Below are 19,338 nucleotides of genomic sequence, written 5' to 3' on the forward strand. Positions count from 1 at the left end.
CCCAGAATTGCCAGAATTAGCGATTACATCCTTAGCAAGCCGGGCAGGAAGGGTAAGGAAGGATCACAGTGTGTCTTGAGGTCAGCGCCGGGCAGAGTTACTTGTGGTGCTGTGACATTTAGCTATATATAATTTCAAAATCTTACATGGTTGCGGCATCCAGCTCTGTTAAATGAAACGCTTTGCTCTGAATCCTGCCCTGAATCAAGGAGGGACAGAGGGATGTCATCCAAAAGGCAGCAGGCTTTATGACTTTTGGTGTACCGTGGCTTGATTTTGCAAAGCAGCGTATCTGCACAACACCTTAATAAGCTCTGCGTAGGTGACAGTTAATACTGGAGGCTGCGTAACTGCCTGATCCATATAATTATACTGAAAAGCAAGTATTCCAAAAAATGAAAAGGAATGGAGGGGGAAGAGAGTTAGAGAAGGTCCTGGTACTTCTGAGTAAGTGACCTGCCATGCCAGGCCACTTAAGTTTTTGCAAGGAGTTGTAAACCTCTTATTTTTGTTGTGTTAAAAGCTTAAAGTAGCAACCCCACCCGCCCAACCCACAAACCACCAACCAAAAACCCTACCTAAAAGCCTTGTTAATTAACTTTTTACAGTAATTTTAATAGTAGTCCAGTAAGATCACTTTATGGTGGAAATTAAATTTTAAAAAATCATCTCCTATGTAGATAGCAAGTGCTGTTGTACGCGATTCTGTCTGTATCAGAAATCATCTTTTGTTTTAATCTTTTTTTAATAGTTTAAACTGTCTAAGCAGTAGAATGTTCTGTAGCGCTTGGCAGCTGACACTAGCTAGGAAGCCAACACGAAATCTATTGTTAGTTTAAATCTGTTTAATAGTAGACCATTGTTTCTTCTGTTGCTAAGTAGGAGACTTCAGTCTCTTCTGACATGTCCCTGGAGCAGTAAGTTCATTTAAGATAATATTAAACCTAACAAAGCTAAGGTTTTTTTCAGAGACACTGGCGCCCTTCTGCTGACTTGGATAATAAAGGTTGTTTGAGTCCTCTCTTTCTCTCTCCTCCCTGACTTGCATTAGGGCAGTACCTGGAGCCTGTGACAGAAGCTGGACCTGAATGTGCCTATGCAGCTTGTTTGGATAGTAACATTGCCTATCCAGAACTCTAGGTGTCCTCCCATAACTCATCAGACTATAAAGAAATAAGAATTTTAAACTCATCAGTGTTTTAGTCTAGTATAGTATGATCAGCATTTCCCTTACTCGTTTAACGTACCCTCTACCTTCTCTAAGGATCCTAGTAAACAGCCATTTTCTGCAGCAGGCCCAGGAAGGCAATGGAGCCAATCTGTTTTTGAGAGAGCATGGGGGGAAAGAATGGAAACACAGCAGGGACTATCCCCCTCACCACTCTGGGATAATAAGATTGATCTATTTCTAAAGCAGTGATGAAAATGCAGCAGGGAGGAAAGAGATGGTCTTTTAGGGTATACAGGCCTTTAAATGTTTATTGCTGGACCTGATTCTTGTTCTGTATATCTTGTTATTTACAGAAACGTGGAAGAGTATACCATCATTTATCTTGCTGTGATGTTACAGAGGGGAAAATGAGACAGCAAATTTAGTCTTCTGCTTCCCCAGCCAATGCTAAAGTATTTGGTTCAGCACACACTCACCCACCATCCAGACAGTTTATTTCAGAGTGGTTCCTTTTCAAGGCTTGAACTTCCATATCCTGAATGTGTACATATCTACTAATGCTATTATCTCTGCTTTTCAAGTGAGAAATGCAGACTTCTTAGGGCTCGCTGGATAGAGCAAGAAATGGAACATGAGTTTCGAGGTGTTGGCCAGGCTGTTAGAACACCTTTCTCTGCATGTGAGGAATGTGGCAGGAGACAGGTGATGGGCGCTGGACCAGGCAGACAATAGGCAAGATAAAACCCAAATTCTCTTAGATATGAGGCTCTGTGCCATGTCTGCCTTACGCATTGCGGGCTTTAGTAGTAGTAACGGTAAAGGTAGCCAGCTCAATAAAATCTGATTAAAGGAGCTCAGCTGTGATAATAATTTGGTACATCTATTACATCATCACAGGAATTTTAGAAAGAATTGTTAGTGCGTTAGTGCTTGACAGATAGTCTCTGTTGAGGTCCTTCCTCAGTCCTTCAGATTCTTTTGGAGAACCTTATTATAACAAAGGGGTTTTACTCTGGCATAAAGCTGTTTGCAGAACCAGGACCTTGGACAAAATCACTCCTCCAGCAGAAGAAAGTGTTGGAAGTTCAGAATACTTTAGAAGTTGTGTACGATGCTAACCTTTGTTCAGTTTAAAGTCTTTTTTGCAGATAAAGCAAGAGCAGCCAATTCACTGGAAAGTATATTACAATAGCTTCCTGTGAAGGTGAGGGTGGGGTGCAGTGTCAGCATAAGAAGATGTAATGCAGGATCCTTACGTGTGCACAGAAAAGGCAGACCAGCCTCAGATAATCTTAACGGCCAGAATAGAAGTGGTTAATACTTAGAGGCTAGGAGTGATGAAATGCGCTTGAAGAAGGTCTTTGGGGAGACCCTGCAGTCCCTTCTAGTACTTAAAGGGGGCCTAGAGAAAAGGAGAGGGACTCTTTGTCAGGGAGTGGAGTGATAGGATCAGGGGTAATGGTTTTAAACTGGAAGAGGGGAGATTTAGATGAGATATTAGGAAGAAATTCTTTGCTGTGAGGGTGGTGAGAGCCTGGCCCAGGTTGCCCAGAGAAGCTGTGGCTGCCCCATCCCTGGAGGGGTTCAAGACCAGGTTGGATGGGGCTTGGAGCAACCTGGTCTGGTGGGAGGTGTCCCTGCCCAGGGCAGGGGCTTGGAACTGGATGACCTTTAAGGTCCCTTCCCAACTCTGACCATTCTATGATTAGAAATGTTCCCAAGTTGTTGAAATAGACAGCTTCCCATTAGCCAAATTATTATAGGCAGACAGACTCACTGGCTTCCTTTTCTTTCTGTTAGTTCCTTTTAAGGCTTGCAGTAATGACAGCAAACCAAAGGGTCTCAGCTCTTTGGTGGGAAGATGACTCTGAGGGCAGGGAAGATTTCAGAAGCAGCAAAGAGAATGATGCCTGAGTTACACAACAGACGTAAGCGTGTTTATGAGTCTGGGTTCCTGCTTCCCTGCTGAAGTCACTGCAGTTCTTCCTTGTTTTTGTTTGGGAAAAACTGGACCAGGCTGCAGCAGAGATTACTCCGTGTTGTCTTTCCAGCTGGACTGGTACTGTTTACTGCAGGGATTTCCTAAGAAGTGGTATTTAGAGATGCAGTGCCCTTCATAGAACTGGCAAAGAGCAAAACCTGGGAACAACCTTTTTGTCTTGATTTCATATAGGTACTGTGTGGTACGTATTCTTTAGTGGTTTGGTTCTAACTGGGAGGACTGCTTAAATAAAACTATGTTTGGGACATTTTTCTCTCTTGGTATTGAGGCCTATGTCCATAACTCCCTTGCTTCTATGGCTCTGAAAAGAAACCTTAGATACCAAAGCTTGCTTAAGCCACCTGTAAAAGAGCTGGAAGCGTACTTTGGGAAGGTTGGTGACATGAAGCTGCTTTGGATTGAAGGCATGGTGACATCTGTCTCCATGGACATAGGCTGACTGTCTCAGTTGCAGCTGAGAGATGTTTGATGCACCTCACCTGAAGTGTCTGTGTCTGCTGTACTGTGCGGGGTCCAGGACAGCTACAGTTGATGATGAGATGTCTTCAGCCCTCTACCAAGGTTAGGTTCTCACGTGCTTTATGTAATTCACTAACAGTATATCAGTTCAAGGAACACAGCACTTACAGGAATATCTATACATCTATCTATATATCTATCTAGCTAGAAATTTATTGAATGCTTAATACCTCAAAATTAAGGCATTAGGAAGAGTCTGTGTTGTTTGAGACTCAATTTCCTATGGTATCTGAGAATGCAGCAGCTTGTTTTGTTTACAATCTTGACAATGCAGTAATGAAATATCAAAGAGATAAGCCGCTTTGCTGTTTATGCCATGCATGTCATGCTAGAGCATGTAGCCCGTGTTAGAAAAACAGAATGAAATTCCTATTGCAAATATAATCTCATTTAAAACCTGTCACACTTGCTGTGAATATACTGCTCACTGTGGGATTTTCTTATCTGCCTTCATGGGCATGATTCTGTGGCAGCAACCCGGAAAGCAGATAATTCTCTGCACTGTTAGTGCCATGGTTTAGCTGTCCCTGGCTGTCCCACTGAATTCACTCTTGCAGCTCTGTTTGGGGAGCTCTACAGGCTTCTGAGGCCACCAGAGGGGTCTAGTCAGTAATACCAAATGATTTCCCAAGGTGTGCTTTGACATTTAAAGCCATGTGTGGTGCTATCCATGAAGCATGAATTGACACATACTTGACAACCTGGTTCTTAAAGTGGCCGGGTAAGTAGGGTTGCCAGGCCATTTGTGCTAATGCTTCTTTTGCAAGTGTTTCACATGACTCCTGCCTGTCAAAAATTCACTGTTAAATGTTGAGAGTAGTTGCTGTCCTTTGAGGAGGAAAAGGTAATTTCAAATGCTCACGCAGCCAAATGTGTCTGGCTGGGTTATAAGTTATGATTTTCTAACCAAGCAGCTCATCTTCTGTGCTCAGGATGTTGGAAAAGCCAGTGGCACTCTGCTGAAAGATCATTAAAGGTTCAGATGCTTTTTTTTGGTTTGTTTTTGTTTTGCAGAACTTCCTCCAACATTCAGCATTGTGGTATTATTAGTACTAAGAATATTGCTCATTGATTAAATCTAGGAGAGATGAAGTAAGCCCTACTCTTAATTAAGATTCTTGGCATCTATATCAATTGTGCTAGTGGGTGCTGAGAGTTTCTTTCGAATGCAAGTCATTTGTGTATCGGGGGTGGACTTTGTAAAGATAGAAAGCTGGCAGCAAGAGCAAAATTGGAACTGGATTTTGAGAATTACATCCTTGGCATGTTTTTTTTTTTAAACAGTGTTTTCTTTTTTTGGAAGAAAAAAATTTTTTTGCAGCTCTTAATGTATAGTACATTATGTATCTCCATAAACACAAAGTACGTTTTGTATTCTGAGACCAAGAGTTTCCTTAGTTCCTTTGTCTGGACATCACAAAGCAGAGAACTGTATTTTACTGCTGGAGTGGCAATATATGCCTGGCCCATCACGTAACTTCAGGGGCCATTCAAAGTCTGAAGTGCAAATACTACTTTTCTGCCAGGAGGTGAGAGGCCAAAGCTGATGAATTGTTGGGTGTCCATCGCTGAAGAGATTGTGTATCTGTGACACATGTGGAGTATCACTGGGAACCTCCCGTTCCATGGGTATGAGCTTGCCTTGGGACCTGTTTAAGATACCCTACTATAGTGTTTTGTTTCTGGGGAGGTTTCTATCTTTTGCCTAAAGACAGATTTAGACATTGTTTTGGGATTTTTCCGAGATGTTAGTGGAGTAAACATTCCTTAACATCTCTGGAACTGTAGTTCTGCACTGATGTATCAACAAGCCCCCTGACTCAAACCAGTATGAAGACTGTTTTGCCTTGATTGCAGCAGAAGATTTTCCCTAATGAAATTTATCTGGCTCCATATCCATAATCTGAATCTTTCAGGGGTAATGGCTGTTTATGTAGCTGAGGAAGGCTGGTTGTTTTTCCTTTCTTCCCAGATGTAGGCATTTGGAACACCCTAGGAATACAAAGTGTTTCTTTTATGCTCAGTGTGTTATTTTTTTCAGTGATCTTTCCAGGGAATAGAGCAACACCAGGATGTGATGCATAGAATTCCCATGTGGAGGAAAATCAGCTCGTCTGAAAAAGCTGCCCAATACATCAAAGTCCTTACTTGAACTATCTGCTGTGTATTTATATTTGGGACATAATGTATGCACCCTGGTGACATTCCAAGAATTGCTCTGGTAGATAATGTTTTTTTCTGAAATGTCACACTGACAACATAAACTCTGAGCTGTTAAAACTGATGATGCAGATATTAACTCATTGTGTTGAATATCAGAGGATTTGCATATGCATTACCAGAAGTACTTAAATATTGAAGGCTGAATAAATTAATTGGATTATCAAACTAAAAGGATGAAAGGCGAGGAGTGGGCTGGGAAAGCAAGAAGACAGCTGATGTGGGAGGGAATGTGCCAGAGAGGCTAAAAATTGTATGGCAAGATGTCACAGCAAATGGAGTTTCAGTGTTCTGAATTTATGAATTGTTACTGTGAAAGTGTTGTTTTAATGTTCATAAATGTGGAAGAAATGAGAGCTGAAGACAGAGTACACATTAGTGGAGTATTGGTAGATAAATGAATTGGGAATTAAGGCAATCAAATTCTCTTCACCGAGTTCCTACAGACTTACAATTTCTCTTGAGTATGTTGATTAATCAAGTGTTAATTATACATGCTTATGTCTGTGTTGGATATAAATAGTAGGAAAGGTGGCAGTGCAAGAGGGATCCTCAAAACACCTCCAGCTCCCAGTTGTGTGAGCTGTGGGAACAGGAAAGGTTTTGCTGGAGAAGCCATTCCTGACCTCTCCTTTTCCCCCAGGACCTAATTTCAGAGAAATGTGAGCAATGTGAGATGCATCTGACAAAACAGAGAAGGATAAACAGAAGCGATGTCCTCCAGAGCACTGTTGACACAACAGAAGGCCTGTGTCCAAGCCCCGGTTTGGTACACAAAATAAGCAGGGGCCTGATAAGGTCTCTGTGAACACTGTCATTTTTGAGCCAAATGACACAACTTCAGCTGCTGTGTACCTAGTTCCATGAACAACTCTGTGGCTTTATTCAACAGTCAAAGTGTAAGTGGTTTAAAAGGGATGAAGGCAAAGCTCTTTCTTTTAGCGTCTGCCACTTGGGATGTGTGGATTGTCCCTAGTTTAGGTTTTTCCCCTTTCAGCAGGGAAGAGAAAGAAGTAAGAACTTAAAGGAGAAACTCATTGATACACGTTGTTAAATCCTATTGCCAGTCTCGGTGAAGTTTCTTCTGTTGGATGCATTTGTATGTTTTCTAGTCAATATGTTCAGTTGTAGTGAATCCTAAATCCCAATGTGTTTGATAAATAAAATTTTGATATCGTGCCTTTTAGCCAACATCAACATTATGTTTATCCCATTGATAAATAAAATTTAGATATTGTGCCTTTTAGCCAACATCAACATTATGTTTAATTGTGAAGTTTGACAGAAGGGACATTCAATTACCAAAGAGGAACAGCAGCAGAGAAAAATGGTTTGACAGGTCACTTTCCAGATAGCTGATTAAAATGAAAGTTAGAACTCGTACACCTTAGTTCTTGGCCTGGTGTGCTTTTTCTGAGGCTCCGTCTGACTGCACTCCTGTTATCAGAGTATGGGAATCCTATTCTTTAGGAGCCTTTTTGTTCTCTTTTCCCACACTCCCTCTTATCCTTACAGCTTCCTTTCCCCCACCTCCAAAAAAGTAGTTGATATCCATTGTTTCTAAGAGGGCCTAACTTAGTCTAGTTTTGATATTTACTACTTCTGTAGAGAGCTGTTTTAATCGTAAGTACTGAAATGGCGAAGAATTCTATTGCTGTGTTTTCAGTCTATAGTGTCCTAATCCCCAGTGGCTTGTTCTCATCTGCCAGCATCCTGCTTCCCATAAGAAAAATCCATCCAAGAGTATGTCTGTTTTAGGACAACAACCTCTGAAACATGGATGCCTCTGAAGTTTTTACAGGCACAATTCCAAGTCCTGGCAGAACATGGGACAAGCAGATGGTCAGTCAGGGATTTTTTTTTGTTGTTGTTAGTGCTGGGTATCATCTTTGTGTTTACTAATCTCATCACTACACGTGATCACTGTAAGGGTTTCTCAACCTTCCCTCCTCTCCCCCAGGGCTTGGGAACAGTCATCTTTGCCTCATGCCAGAACTGCCCTGCTTTCTAAGAACTTGTCCACGATGTAGAGCAACTGGAGACAAGTCTTCAGGTTTTATTTATATGCCATGCTGTGATTTGACACATCTGTGCGACTGTGTTTTCCTGACCCTGTCTTCTGTTTAAATTGTATTTTTCAGATGCGGAGGAACAGTTGGTGCTATCTTTACCTGTCCCTTAGAGGTAATAAAGACTAGGCTCCAGTCTTCAAAGCTGGCCTTCCGGGCTGTCTACTACCCACAAGTCCAGCTGGGGACCATCAGTGGTGAAGGAATGGTCAGGCCAACATCTGTATCACCTGGGCTCTTTAGTGTTCTCAAGTGAGTACTGCTTTTCCTGTCATTCAGTGTTGCTTGACACCAGTGATCTGAGTTTCAATTCCTCTGTGCGAACACAGAATGCAGATTTTGCTCCAGACTTGCACAGGAAGAATTTGTGTCAGTTTGGCTTCTGCCTTCAGCAGTAGAAAGATAAATTGTTCTTTTAAAAACACATACATATTCGTGACTGAGTGTTCCTTTGGACTTCCACAGAAATTTGTTTCCACCACTTAAAAAGTTTCCAAAGTGAATTGATTTGAATAAGTGTCTGGAGGTGTTATTTTTAAACTGCCTCCTCACATTTAGGCTTTTTGGTAGTTACAACTTCCTAAGGATCAATACACAGGACATACTGTAGACTCCTTATGCCTTAGCTTGTGGGAGCTATCACAGAAAGTATTGTGGATGAAAGGGCTTTTTTTCTTTTTCAAGACTGAGAAGTGTCATCTTTGCCTCTTACTGGGAATAATCATGTTTACTGTCTCCTTTGAGTGTTGGAACAGGTAATCCTTTCTAACTGGGGCCAGTTCTTGGCAATGATTGAACAACTGATAAGCCATATATGCTGTCTTTTTTCTTGGAGCAATTCCCAGTTTGCTTTGAGTAGCCAGTAGAGATATTTATTGCTGTTGCTGCCTGTGCTATTTACCTGTTTGATAGAGGGAAGTTTTAATTCCTTTCTTGAAGCACTCGCTCTTTGGAGCATCACATGACAGTGAGAGCCTGTAGCCTTTCCCTCACCTTAATGGACCAGCACTCTACCAAGTTTTCTGATTCTCTGCACTTAGTGCTGCATGTCAGCCCTGACCTCTCTTTGAAGCTGGCCCTGTTTTAAGCATGAGTTTGAACGAGATGACCTCCAGAATTCTGTGTGCCTATATATTTAAGTTACGATGTCTGCACTCTCACGTGGGCGATCTGTAACTGAAATTTATGGGAGTGGGGGAAGGACACTTTTTGCAAAAGCAGTATCGGTAAAATGTAATGCCTAATAGGGGCCTTGAAAGCTTTTATCTTTTCCTCAGCTATGGCTGACTTGATGAGCTCTCTCTGTTTGCTCTTGGATGTTGTCTTTGCCAATGATTATTATGCATCAATCCTATCTACGCCTGTATTACTTACAATCTCTGTTAAAAGCCTTCTGTGTGGTTCATGCCGCAGCAGTTGATGCTCCAGCTGTTCCCTTTTCAGATGTGTATTCATAAAGAAGAGGAATTGTGAAATCATCTAGCTCACAACTGCTGAATTGTTTTACCAGCAACTCTGAAGTCCAAATCTCTACTACTGTGTTTTATATCAAAGCACCATAAACTTATGGTTCAGAAATCATGCAAAGGGCTTGAGTTTATTTGGATGGTTGGGCACTGTGGGGCGATGCAGAGGGTCCTGTATAGATCAGCTGGCAGGGGTGCCAAGGAGAAGCGTGGTGAGGAGAGCACGCTGAGTGGTTCTGTGCTCGGCAGGCAGCGGGAGGCGATGGTTTATGTAACAGTACGGTGCTAATTCCCATTCTCTGCAGAGCTGCCTGCCTGGAGTCATTCCGGGACAGGAGTTTCTGTGCTGTAAACAGTGCTGCTTTCCCCTGCCAAGCGTTTCTGTGTCTATTCAGAGGTGAGTCGAGCAATTCGTGACTGAAGAATGTGAGGGAGTGCCAGTTGCCTTTGATTTTCATCTCCTTTCTTTGCTATCTCTTCACCTTGCAGCATGGGAGTTCAGGCGGCCTTAGCTGAAGGAAATGAAAACTTTAAGGCATGAGTTTCTTAGTTCATCCTCTTGGCCCATCTTTTCCTGGGGTTTTCTCTTTTTTTTTTCTTTTTTTTTTTTTTAGGGAGAGATCTGGGGTTGTCTCTTTTTATTTTATTTTTTTTTTTAGGGAGAGAGGAAATGGTTTAAAATTGGGTCAACCTTTTAATATATTTATTAAGCTCATTAAATTTGTAACTATCATCTTGATTTCATTTCACTTCAGGAATTGCTCAGCTGCATGTATCACAGAGTTTTCGACCTGCTCACTTCAGAAGATTGAGAAGGGAGAGCAGAATATTTATGCTGCCATTCCCTTGCAGGCAGCATCCGTGAACAACAGATAATGCTATTGATTATGATCTTTCTGATAAAATACAAATGTCTGAAGAAAGAATTGAAGTTAGATCTCTTGCTTTTACTCTTCCATCCCTTTCTCTATCCCAGTCATGCAGTGCCAAATTGGGTATGACTTGGGCTTTCTGGTTTGGGAAAATTGTATGGTTAAAGAAGCAGCCATTAAAGCCCTGCATATAAACTTGCTCTGTGAGATTAAAAGGTGTTGGGTATGAAAGCCCCTTAACTGCTGTAAATAGAAAGTAAGTAGGTACTCAGGAGGGCAGGTTAAGCCTGCAGCTGAATAGAAAGCGCTCCAGAAGGACATGCTGTTTTTGTCTAATCCATTTAAGATTCTGATGAGTCACCCCAGCTGGAATCTGCAGTCGTGACTGTTAAGTGACAAAGAACAAGTAGTTGGTGGATCTGTCTCCTTGGAGACACTCAGCCCTGGAGTTTACACAGAAAGTATAACTCTGCTGCAGAAAAAGTGTTTCAGAAGCTCCTGTATCATCTTCTAATGAGCTTGGTTTTGCAATCTGTGGGGAATGTTCTCAACAGTGCTAATGACCTAGAAAGCAAATTGTGAAAACCGGAAGTTCCAATGGGTGCACGTGAAGTACCCATGGAGCCCAGTGTTACCTGTTACTGGGCTGTACCTCGCCTTCACTGGTAAATACTTGGCTGTTTACTAGTGTTTGGCTGTTGTTTTAGTCCTTGTAAATATGTCTGCTGTTGGTAGTGCAGTTGTAAGACAAGTCTTTTTTAATGAGGCCCTTCAGCAAGGTATTGTACAGAACTTAGCAGCTGCTGGGGAAGCTGTCCAAACAGTTGATCTTCTTCAGAGAAGTCCCAGCCCAGCATGTCTTCTAAGGTGTGAGGGAAGATGGGTGGAAATGGCTTTGGAAACCTGGCTGTAACAATTGCAGAACGGCAGGAAAGCAACATTTGGTGATCTTCTGCCTTTAGGTCTGCTCGTGATGTCCAGTCCTGACAGTGATTCACAGCAGTACCTCTGTAGTTGGAATTTACTTGGGAAAGATGATGTGAACTCTTTTTTGGATGCCCTCAAAACCAGATATCCCTCAACTACCCGGAGAGGCATAGCCTGTAGCATGGTTGCCATATTCAGCTTTCACTCTGGTGAAAAAACAAATGACTAGGTAATTGTGAAAGGGAAAAGGATTTATTTTCTTCTTGTCTCTGTACAGGAAGCAAACTCCTGAATTGCTTAGATACAGAGAATGCCAAGATTACTCTTTGTTCATTGGAGTCAACTATCATTGGATCCTCCACAAAACTTTAAGTCAATTCCTGACAGCTCTCAAGGAGTGGAAATTATAACCTTGTCCCATACAACACACATTTGCTTGTAGTGTACTGAGGTTTTATGGTATCGTGGATTTTATTCAGTAGTGTATAATTCTGCTAATTTTCAACTATTATGAAGCTTAAAAGCTAATAGCTTCACAATTGATACTTACAGCTTTTGTACAGGTTTTTTGACTGACTGTCTGACAGAACATGAAGCATAACTTTTAACCCAAATACTACCTTTTTTTTTTTTTCCCCTGTTTGTTTTTATTTTAAGGTCCATTCTGGAAAAAGAAGGACCAAGGTCACTCTTCAGAGGGCTGGGTCCAAACTTGGTTGGAGTTGCACCATCAAGGTAAATAGTTAAACTATTGCTAAAAGACACGTTTAAGGCAACAACCCAAATGTTGCGGTGCATTTGTGATTAAAAAAAATAGGTTGTGAAGTTATCCCATCTGTAAACTGAGATTGTGCATGTATACTGCATAGTATACATACCAAAGAATAACTCTGAAAATCTGCTTTACACTTGTGTAACACTGGAAGTTGCAGATTAAATAAAGCACTTAAATTCCAAATCGTTGCAAGAGCCACTTATCATGTGCTTGAGAAAACAAGAGAAAGCAGTGCAGAAAAATCTAGGGGATTAATATTTGCATTTTTCTAATATGATCTGCTGCTTCCCTGTGAATACATCAAAGTGCTTGTCAAACATTTAAGTAGGAGCTAGATGCCAGGGGAGAGGAGTACCTGTCTCATCCTTGATTGCCTAAATTCTTCTCAAATAAAAAAGTGCACCTGAGGGGGAAAGATTTACATTACTGCCACATAACCCCGAAAGTGGGTGAGTGGGTGTCCCTTTTTAAAAAAAAAACAACAAACCAAACAAACAAAAAACCAGCAACAACAAAAGTAGCTACAAAGTTTGTTTGTGTTTGGAAATCTTACAGGTACCTGAATGGTTTCCACATGTACTTACAACTGTCCCATTTTTGGCAGGACCTAGCAAATGTTAAAACGTGTTAGAAATTGGGAAATTGGCAGATGTTGTCTGCCTGAAATGGAACCAGTTAAAAAGGAACTTGAAAAAAACGCTGTACTCCCTCTCTGGCCTCTTGCCTAGTAGGTAGGATGTTCCCCCTGGAAGTGGGGAATCCTGTTTCCATAGAGCTAATCTTTGCAGCAGGGATCTGAATCCAGGGCTGCCTGCTCTTTCATGTAACTCACTCATGCTGTCTTCTGTTTACCTTCCTATTCTTCTGTAAAGTTGGGATAAGGTACTTTATGGAAATTCTCAAATTGCAGCCATCAAAATCCACCTTTTTCCAGTAGTTCACTTCAAGGAGCTGTAACCTGAACACACTTGGTTTGGGCAGCTTCTTACTCATCAGATTGACTGTTGCAGATCATCTGAGCTTCTAATGTGGTTATGGTGCTGAACAAATTTATAGAAAATGTAGGCTCCGAGGGGGACAGTGACATTCCCAAGTTTATGAAGAGTGTTAAATGCCAGAGCTGGTGTAGGTGGTCAATCTAACTTGCTTTGTCTGCAAGACCATGTTGCCTCCCATCTCAGACTTGGTGTGGAAGTAAAATATTTCTACCCTTGGGGTGGCACTGTAGGGTAAGGAGAAAAAAATCCAAACCAGCCCTGTGTCCTTGTAGATGGAAGCTGTCGTGTGGAGGCCTCTTTGGAGAGAAAGTCTTGTTTAGGGGGGATAGTAATGTGTTTAATTTGACGTGTATATTACATTGCTTTTCTTCCTCTCTCTATTTTCCCCACAGAGCTGTCTATTTTGCATGCTACTCCAAAGCCAAAGAGAGATTTAATGGCATTTTTGTGCCTAACAGCAACATTGTGCACATCTGTTCTGCAGGTTCTGCAGGTATGTGTTTGTAATTCATCTTCCACATGGTCTGCAGCAATGCCCCAGTGCCCGGTCCCTCACCAATAGCAGGCAATACATGCATTGATTTCTGTGTGGCTACCCTTGGGGTGGCACTGTAGGGTAAGGAGAAAAAAATCCAAACCAGCCCTGTGTCCTTGTAGATGGAAGCTGTCGTGTGGAGGCCTCTTTGGAGAGAAAGTCTTGTTTAGGGGGGATAGTAATGTGTTTAATTTGACGTGTATATTACATTGCTTTTCTTCCTCTCTCTATTTTCCCCACAGAGCTGTCTATTTTGCATGCTACTCCAAAGCCAAAGAGAGATTTAATGGCATTTTTGTGCCTAACAGCAACATTGTGCACATCTGTTCTGCAGGTTCTGCAGGTATGTGTTTGTAATTCATCTTCCACATGGTCTGCAGCAATGCCCCAGTGCCCGGTCCCTCACCAATAGCAGGCAATACATGCATTGATTTCTGTGTGGCTTTGAGGCACACCTTCATTCTTTAAAGTATTTATTCCAAGCTTTTGTTGCTACAAGACTTCTTCTGTCCCTCTCAATAGTTAGGAAATGAATAGAGTGAATCATGAAGTGGGGACTGGACTTTCAGTCTGTCTGTATAGGACCTAGGCTAATAGACCAGTCTTGCCTGACAGCTCTGGGTAATTGAGTGAGTTCAGAGGCCAGTATGGGGTGCATTCTGAAAATGTATACTTAGTTTGAAGCTGTGTGTGCCAGAAAACATTAGAACCTATCGCGAGGTACAGACAGATATTCTTTCTAAGAAATGTATCCAGGCATGATCTCCATAAAAGGGTGAGGTCAGGAGAGGTGACTGAGTCCATGAGTATTGTTAAAAGGCACTCCTAACGAGCCAAAGTTCAGAGACTATTTAAAAATAAAATCTGTGAGGCTGGAAACATCCTGTTCTCTCAGAAACAAACAGAGGAGTACTTAGCAAGCTTGCTTTGGAGACTGTTAAGGGACACACTCTCTGAAGAGCTTAAGTTGGTATTTAATATTACTAAAAAAGTGAATCTGCTGTTCTGCAGCATGTAGCTTAAACTGCCAAGTGTCGGTGCCATCCAAAGGGTTTACAATAAAGGTATTGCATATGTCTATTATGTCATTTGCTTATAGGAAACCTTGAGTACCTTTTTTTTTTTTTTGTAGATTGTTGTTTACTAACTTGATATGAACTTTTTTCCATCTGTAATGCTATGGTAATGTCTATGAATTGAAGAAAAAATATTAGACACCAGCAAACTTTTGATACTGTTTTAGCCAAATTGTTTTAGGATGGTATTTCTCCTACCAGGATGGGTAGAATACTGTGGTGGTGTAGGAAGAATACTGCAGAAGAGCTCCACTAGTTCAAGCATCAGTAACCAGAGTGATCATGAAATACAATCTTTTCCAAACTAACCCCTTGGTTATGGGTCTGTTCTGTTAATGAGGTGGCTCAATGGCACCACCTAGAGCCCTGGGGAAAACGAAAGGCCAGTACACATGTGTTTTCCCCACAGGTTTCCTTCTATCCTTCTATCTGTTATTCTAAAACCCCATCAGTAAGTAAGGTATCTTGTCTACCTCTAGCTAGAGCTGGTAACTGGAGCTGCCTCACTGCCCAGTGACAGAAGTTTGTGTTTGCCATGCCAATACACCAGCCTGGAATCAGTTCTACTTTTGGTTTTCTTTTCTCTTTTTCAGCCTTTATCACAAATTCCCTGATGAATCCTATATGGATGGTGAAAACCAGAATGCAACTGGAACGGAAGTGAGTAACTGACTGGGGGGACTGGATGGTGCTGATTAAGGGAGCCCCTGGGAATCTGAACTTTCACATTTTTACTCGTGGCTCTGCTGTACTTTGATAGATCTTGCCCAGTTGTTTCCCTGACTCTCAATTCCACCTTTCAAGTCACCGTGCTTCTGCCTGCTCTGGCTAAAGGTTAAGGTTCTGTGTGTCTGACTTCACTTTGATGCACAGTTACTACCCAGAAGGATGTGGAAGTTGCCTTGAGTGCCAAGTTCAGTTCAGTTTCTGGTTTCCCTGTAGATCTTAAGTAAAGTTGGGCATAGCGTTAATTTTCTCTCAGAAACAGGATCTTCTGTGCTTCAGGGGTTGATGTTGAGGATAAATATATTAAGGACTGAAATGCTTTGGTACAGCAATAATAGAGGCTATGGAGAGGATCACTCAGAGGGGTGTGTTACTGCAGCACACCCAGGTTACTGGGTTACAAACCCAGGTACTGACCAGGGGTGATGGTTTTAAATTGTAATGAAGCCACATTAGTTTAATTTCATAAAACATTCTAGAGGCAATAAGAATCTGTTGCAGTGGTTCAATGTTCCTTTGGTTCCTTCAGCATTGTGTTACTGACAGCCCAACCTCCTGAAGACACAGAGGGAATTTGACAGTAATATCTTTTAGTTGAGTGATTCACAGTCACTGGTGGATATCAAAGCAATGAGGCACTCTGCTAGTAATGGGACTGCTTAGAATGGAAATTCGTTCCTGCAAGGACATGTTAGGTCAGATAAGAAGGATCCTTTAAGACACCACAATTTATAAATAATTTATAAGACTTAATTCCAGCACTTCACAGGGTGGCACCTTTGAACTGAGTGCTGCCTCTTAAAATGAAGAATCATTTCTCGCGTAGCAAATCTCTGTCTCTTGGCCTGCTGAAGATGGCTGTAAAAGAAATTACTAGTTTAACACAAAGCACTGGCTCTGCAAGTGCTTATTGTCTCTTAAAGCATTGGTGTGAACTGTGACAGACTGGACAGAACTTGAGCTGAAAGAATTATTATGAGTATGTGTTGGTGAATTAGCAAGGCCAGGTTTGTGCTCCTAGTGTGATAGTCCTGCTCTGTGCAGCTTTCCTAGAAAATTTTTGGAGTAAAACTTAGCAGAGAACCATTTCTGTAGTAACAAAAACTATTGAAAGCCATGAGGTTTTTTAAATATTAATTATTTTTCTGGGCTCACTATATGCTTTGTTCTGTTTGTCTTTTAGAGTCAGGGGTTCAAAACCAATGAATGCTTTGCAGTGTGCTAGATACGTTTACCAGACAGAAGGCGTCCGCGGCTTTTATAGGGGCCTCACTGCCTCCTATGCTGGGATTTCTGAGACCATTATCTGCTTCGCTATTTATGAAAGTCTAAAAAAGCACTTAAAGGAAGTCCAGCTGCCCCCTTCCTCTTCTAACGGGACCGAAAGGAACTCCACAAACTTCTTTGGACTGATGTTTGCTGCTGCTGTTTCCAAGGGCTGTGCCTCTTGTATTGCTTATCCACATGGTATGTTAACTTTTTCATTTATCATTGCAGTAGAACAGCTGTTGCCTGTAATCCAAGACAAATGATGGGGCTTAGGGATGTAAAATTCTTCGTTGTTTGAATGGCCAAACGCACGTTACTGTGGCATGTACATACGCATTGGCATTTTCAGTGCTGGTCCCACCATTCCTAGTTAGCCACATAGATGGTGATTGGGGCTTCCTAGTTTAAAAGCAACTCAAAAAAATGCCCAAAAGAAATGGAATGCCTGATGCTTCTTTTCTCACCAGTAGCCTCATCTAGCTGAGTACGCACAGCCTCTGGGATTCTGTCATCAAGTGGTGGGAAACACTTGTGGCCTGAGTGGTGTTACTCTTTCTGGATTGACACGAATGTTCTCATGGTTATATAGGAAGAGCAATATTGATTATGTGAGCATCAGTGAAGCATTTAGTTCTCTAGGAGCTTGAGTGAGCAAATAACCCCTTTATTCCACATGAAAGGGAACTCATCTTTAACTTTGCTCAGTGCCTGAAGGGCACCATGTGCAGGATTCCGTGGCTGAGAGTACTGGCAGGCAATTAGTACAGGAAGGTTTTCATGTCCCTGGGTTTTGCATGCTCTTTGGTAATGACATGTTTCTCAATGGGAAAGTTTAAGTCTTGTTAACTTGGGGTCTGTTTTACTTTTCTGCAGAGGTCATACGGACACGGCTGCGAGAAGAAGGCACTAAATACAAGGCTTTCATTCAGACAGCACGTCTGGTAGCCCGTGAAGAAGGCTACCTTGCCTTCTATAGAGGACTCTTTGCCCAACTCATCCGGCAGATACCAAACACAGCCATTGTGTTGTCCACCTATGAGCTAATTGTATATCTGTTAGAAGACCATGCAAAGTAGCAGAGCCAAAACTCTTGTTACAGAACTGTAGACCAATTTCTTCGTTGAACAAATAGTCCTTTAAGAGACTGATGCAGGTGGAAATGTTGGTGGAAAAACTACAAGTCTGTGACCACCTGCTGGATATTTCCTTTTGGATTCATGCTTTCTGAAAGGTCTTGAGTCATTAATGTTAATAGTTAATTATAACTTTTTTTTTAACTTAATGATAATTAAACTGCTACTAAATTAAATTACATTATTTAATTTAAGTATATGTTTGTCGTTTTCCTTAAGCACAGCCATATGTGGTCAAGGAATGTACCTCATACTATCAAGTGATCTCTTGGACTGATGTTCATTAAAACTGTATTAAAACAGGAGAAGAACTTGTTTGGAAATTTGAAACTCTGTCTTATTACAACAACTGGAGTTGGGTCACTTCTTAGCACTGCCCAAATGCCCAGATTATAAATGCAGTTCTGGATTCTGCTTTACAATATGATACACAGGAATGTGTCCCTCTTGATTTGATGTCCTTGTAGAGCAGTGCTTCCAATGGGAATGAGATACTGTATGTTATCTCATGAACATGTCACTGGAGTTAACACCAAAAAAATCCATAGCCTATGTAAATAGCTTCTTTATGTTATTATTTGATTTCTTATTGAAAGAAATAAGGATTAACCAGCTTAGTGCAGCCTGTTGAACAGTTCTAAGATTTCATATAGATATCTGCCTTCCCTTTCAAAGACACAGTATCAAAGCAGTATTCTTCAACAGCAGTCATGGTACAGTACTTACCCTTCAGTTATAAATCAAATATCTTGCATACTTGAGATTACTCCTTTCACAAATATTAGAATATTCTTTTAATTTTAGTAGTCTCCTTACCACTTACAGCAGCAGTATTTTGCAATTAAACTATCGTATATGAATAACTACTGATAGTGCAGGATAAAATATTTTAGACGGGTAGATTTGTGTTTTGCTTTGGCCATACTATGCTTTGCTATTCATTAGTGTCATTTGCTTTGACAGCTGAGACAGAGACTACAGCACTTGAGCCCAGCTTCAGTCTTCCCTGCTGTTGAACTGAACAATGAGCTTCTCATGATCTGAGCAGGTGTTGCGTTCTTGAGCATAAACAAGTGTTTATGGACATCTTTGACTTCAGGGACCATGTACAGTGGAGGTTTGGACTTGGAAGGATCATGCAAAGCATTAAGAAACAGCCTTGTAGTGAGTAGGGCTGTCTTTTACAAGATAAAGTTTTCAGGGTAGTGTTTTGTTGCAGAAATATAATGGGTTGCTAACTGGATTCAGACCTTCATGCTTTTTCTCATTAGAACCTAGCTGATGACTGGTACTTGAGGTCATATTTGACATCAATGTGATGGAAGAGCATAGTGCAAATAGGGTAAAATGTGTGTTTACCTCATTATGAGGCAAAACTGCAAAAATAACTATTTTCTATTATGTCTCACTGAAAAGAACATACCATATTAGCCCTAAGCTAAAATAGGAAACAGTTGAGTAACTAAAAACTGTCATGGCTTTTTTTTTTACAGAGGCGATGAGCAGCAAAAGCTTTCGTCTCTTCATAGGAGTCAAAACTGTCATACAGGTCTGTTTCTATTTTTGAGATCTAGGACAGT

At 41.3% G+C, this 19,338-nt stretch overlaps 1 protein-coding gene across 1 annotated transcript in view; it reads left to right on the forward strand.

Annotated features, from left to right (window-relative positions):
* SLC25A33 (solute carrier family 25 (pyrimidine nucleotide carrier), member 33) overlaps nucleotides 1-18,081 on the forward strand; it is an 18,537-nt gene extending 456 nt beyond the window's left edge. The window contains exons 2-7 of the mRNA XM_014941514.1: nucleotides 8,054-8,233; nucleotides 11,904-11,981; nucleotides 13,412-13,512; nucleotides 15,224-15,290; nucleotides 16,540-16,823; nucleotides 17,499-18,081. Coding sequence (XP_014797000.1) covers nucleotides 8,054-8,233; nucleotides 11,904-11,981; nucleotides 13,412-13,512; nucleotides 15,224-15,290; nucleotides 16,540-16,823; nucleotides 17,499-17,701 — 913 coding nt within the window. The 3' untranslated portion in view covers nucleotides 17,702-18,081. The remainder of the gene's footprint in view (nucleotides 1-8,053; nucleotides 8,234-11,903; nucleotides 11,982-13,411; nucleotides 13,513-15,223; nucleotides 15,291-16,539; nucleotides 16,824-17,498) is intronic.
* The last annotated feature ends 1,257 nt before the right edge of the window (nucleotides 18,082-19,338 follow it).

This window comes from Calidris pugnax, unplaced genomic scaffold, assembly GCF_001431845.1.
Source record: "Calidris pugnax isolate Ruff unplaced genomic scaffold, ASM143184v1 scaffold82, whole genome shotgun sequence".
Lineage (NCBI taxonomy): Eukaryota > Metazoa > Chordata > Aves > Charadriiformes > Scolopacidae > Calidris > Calidris pugnax.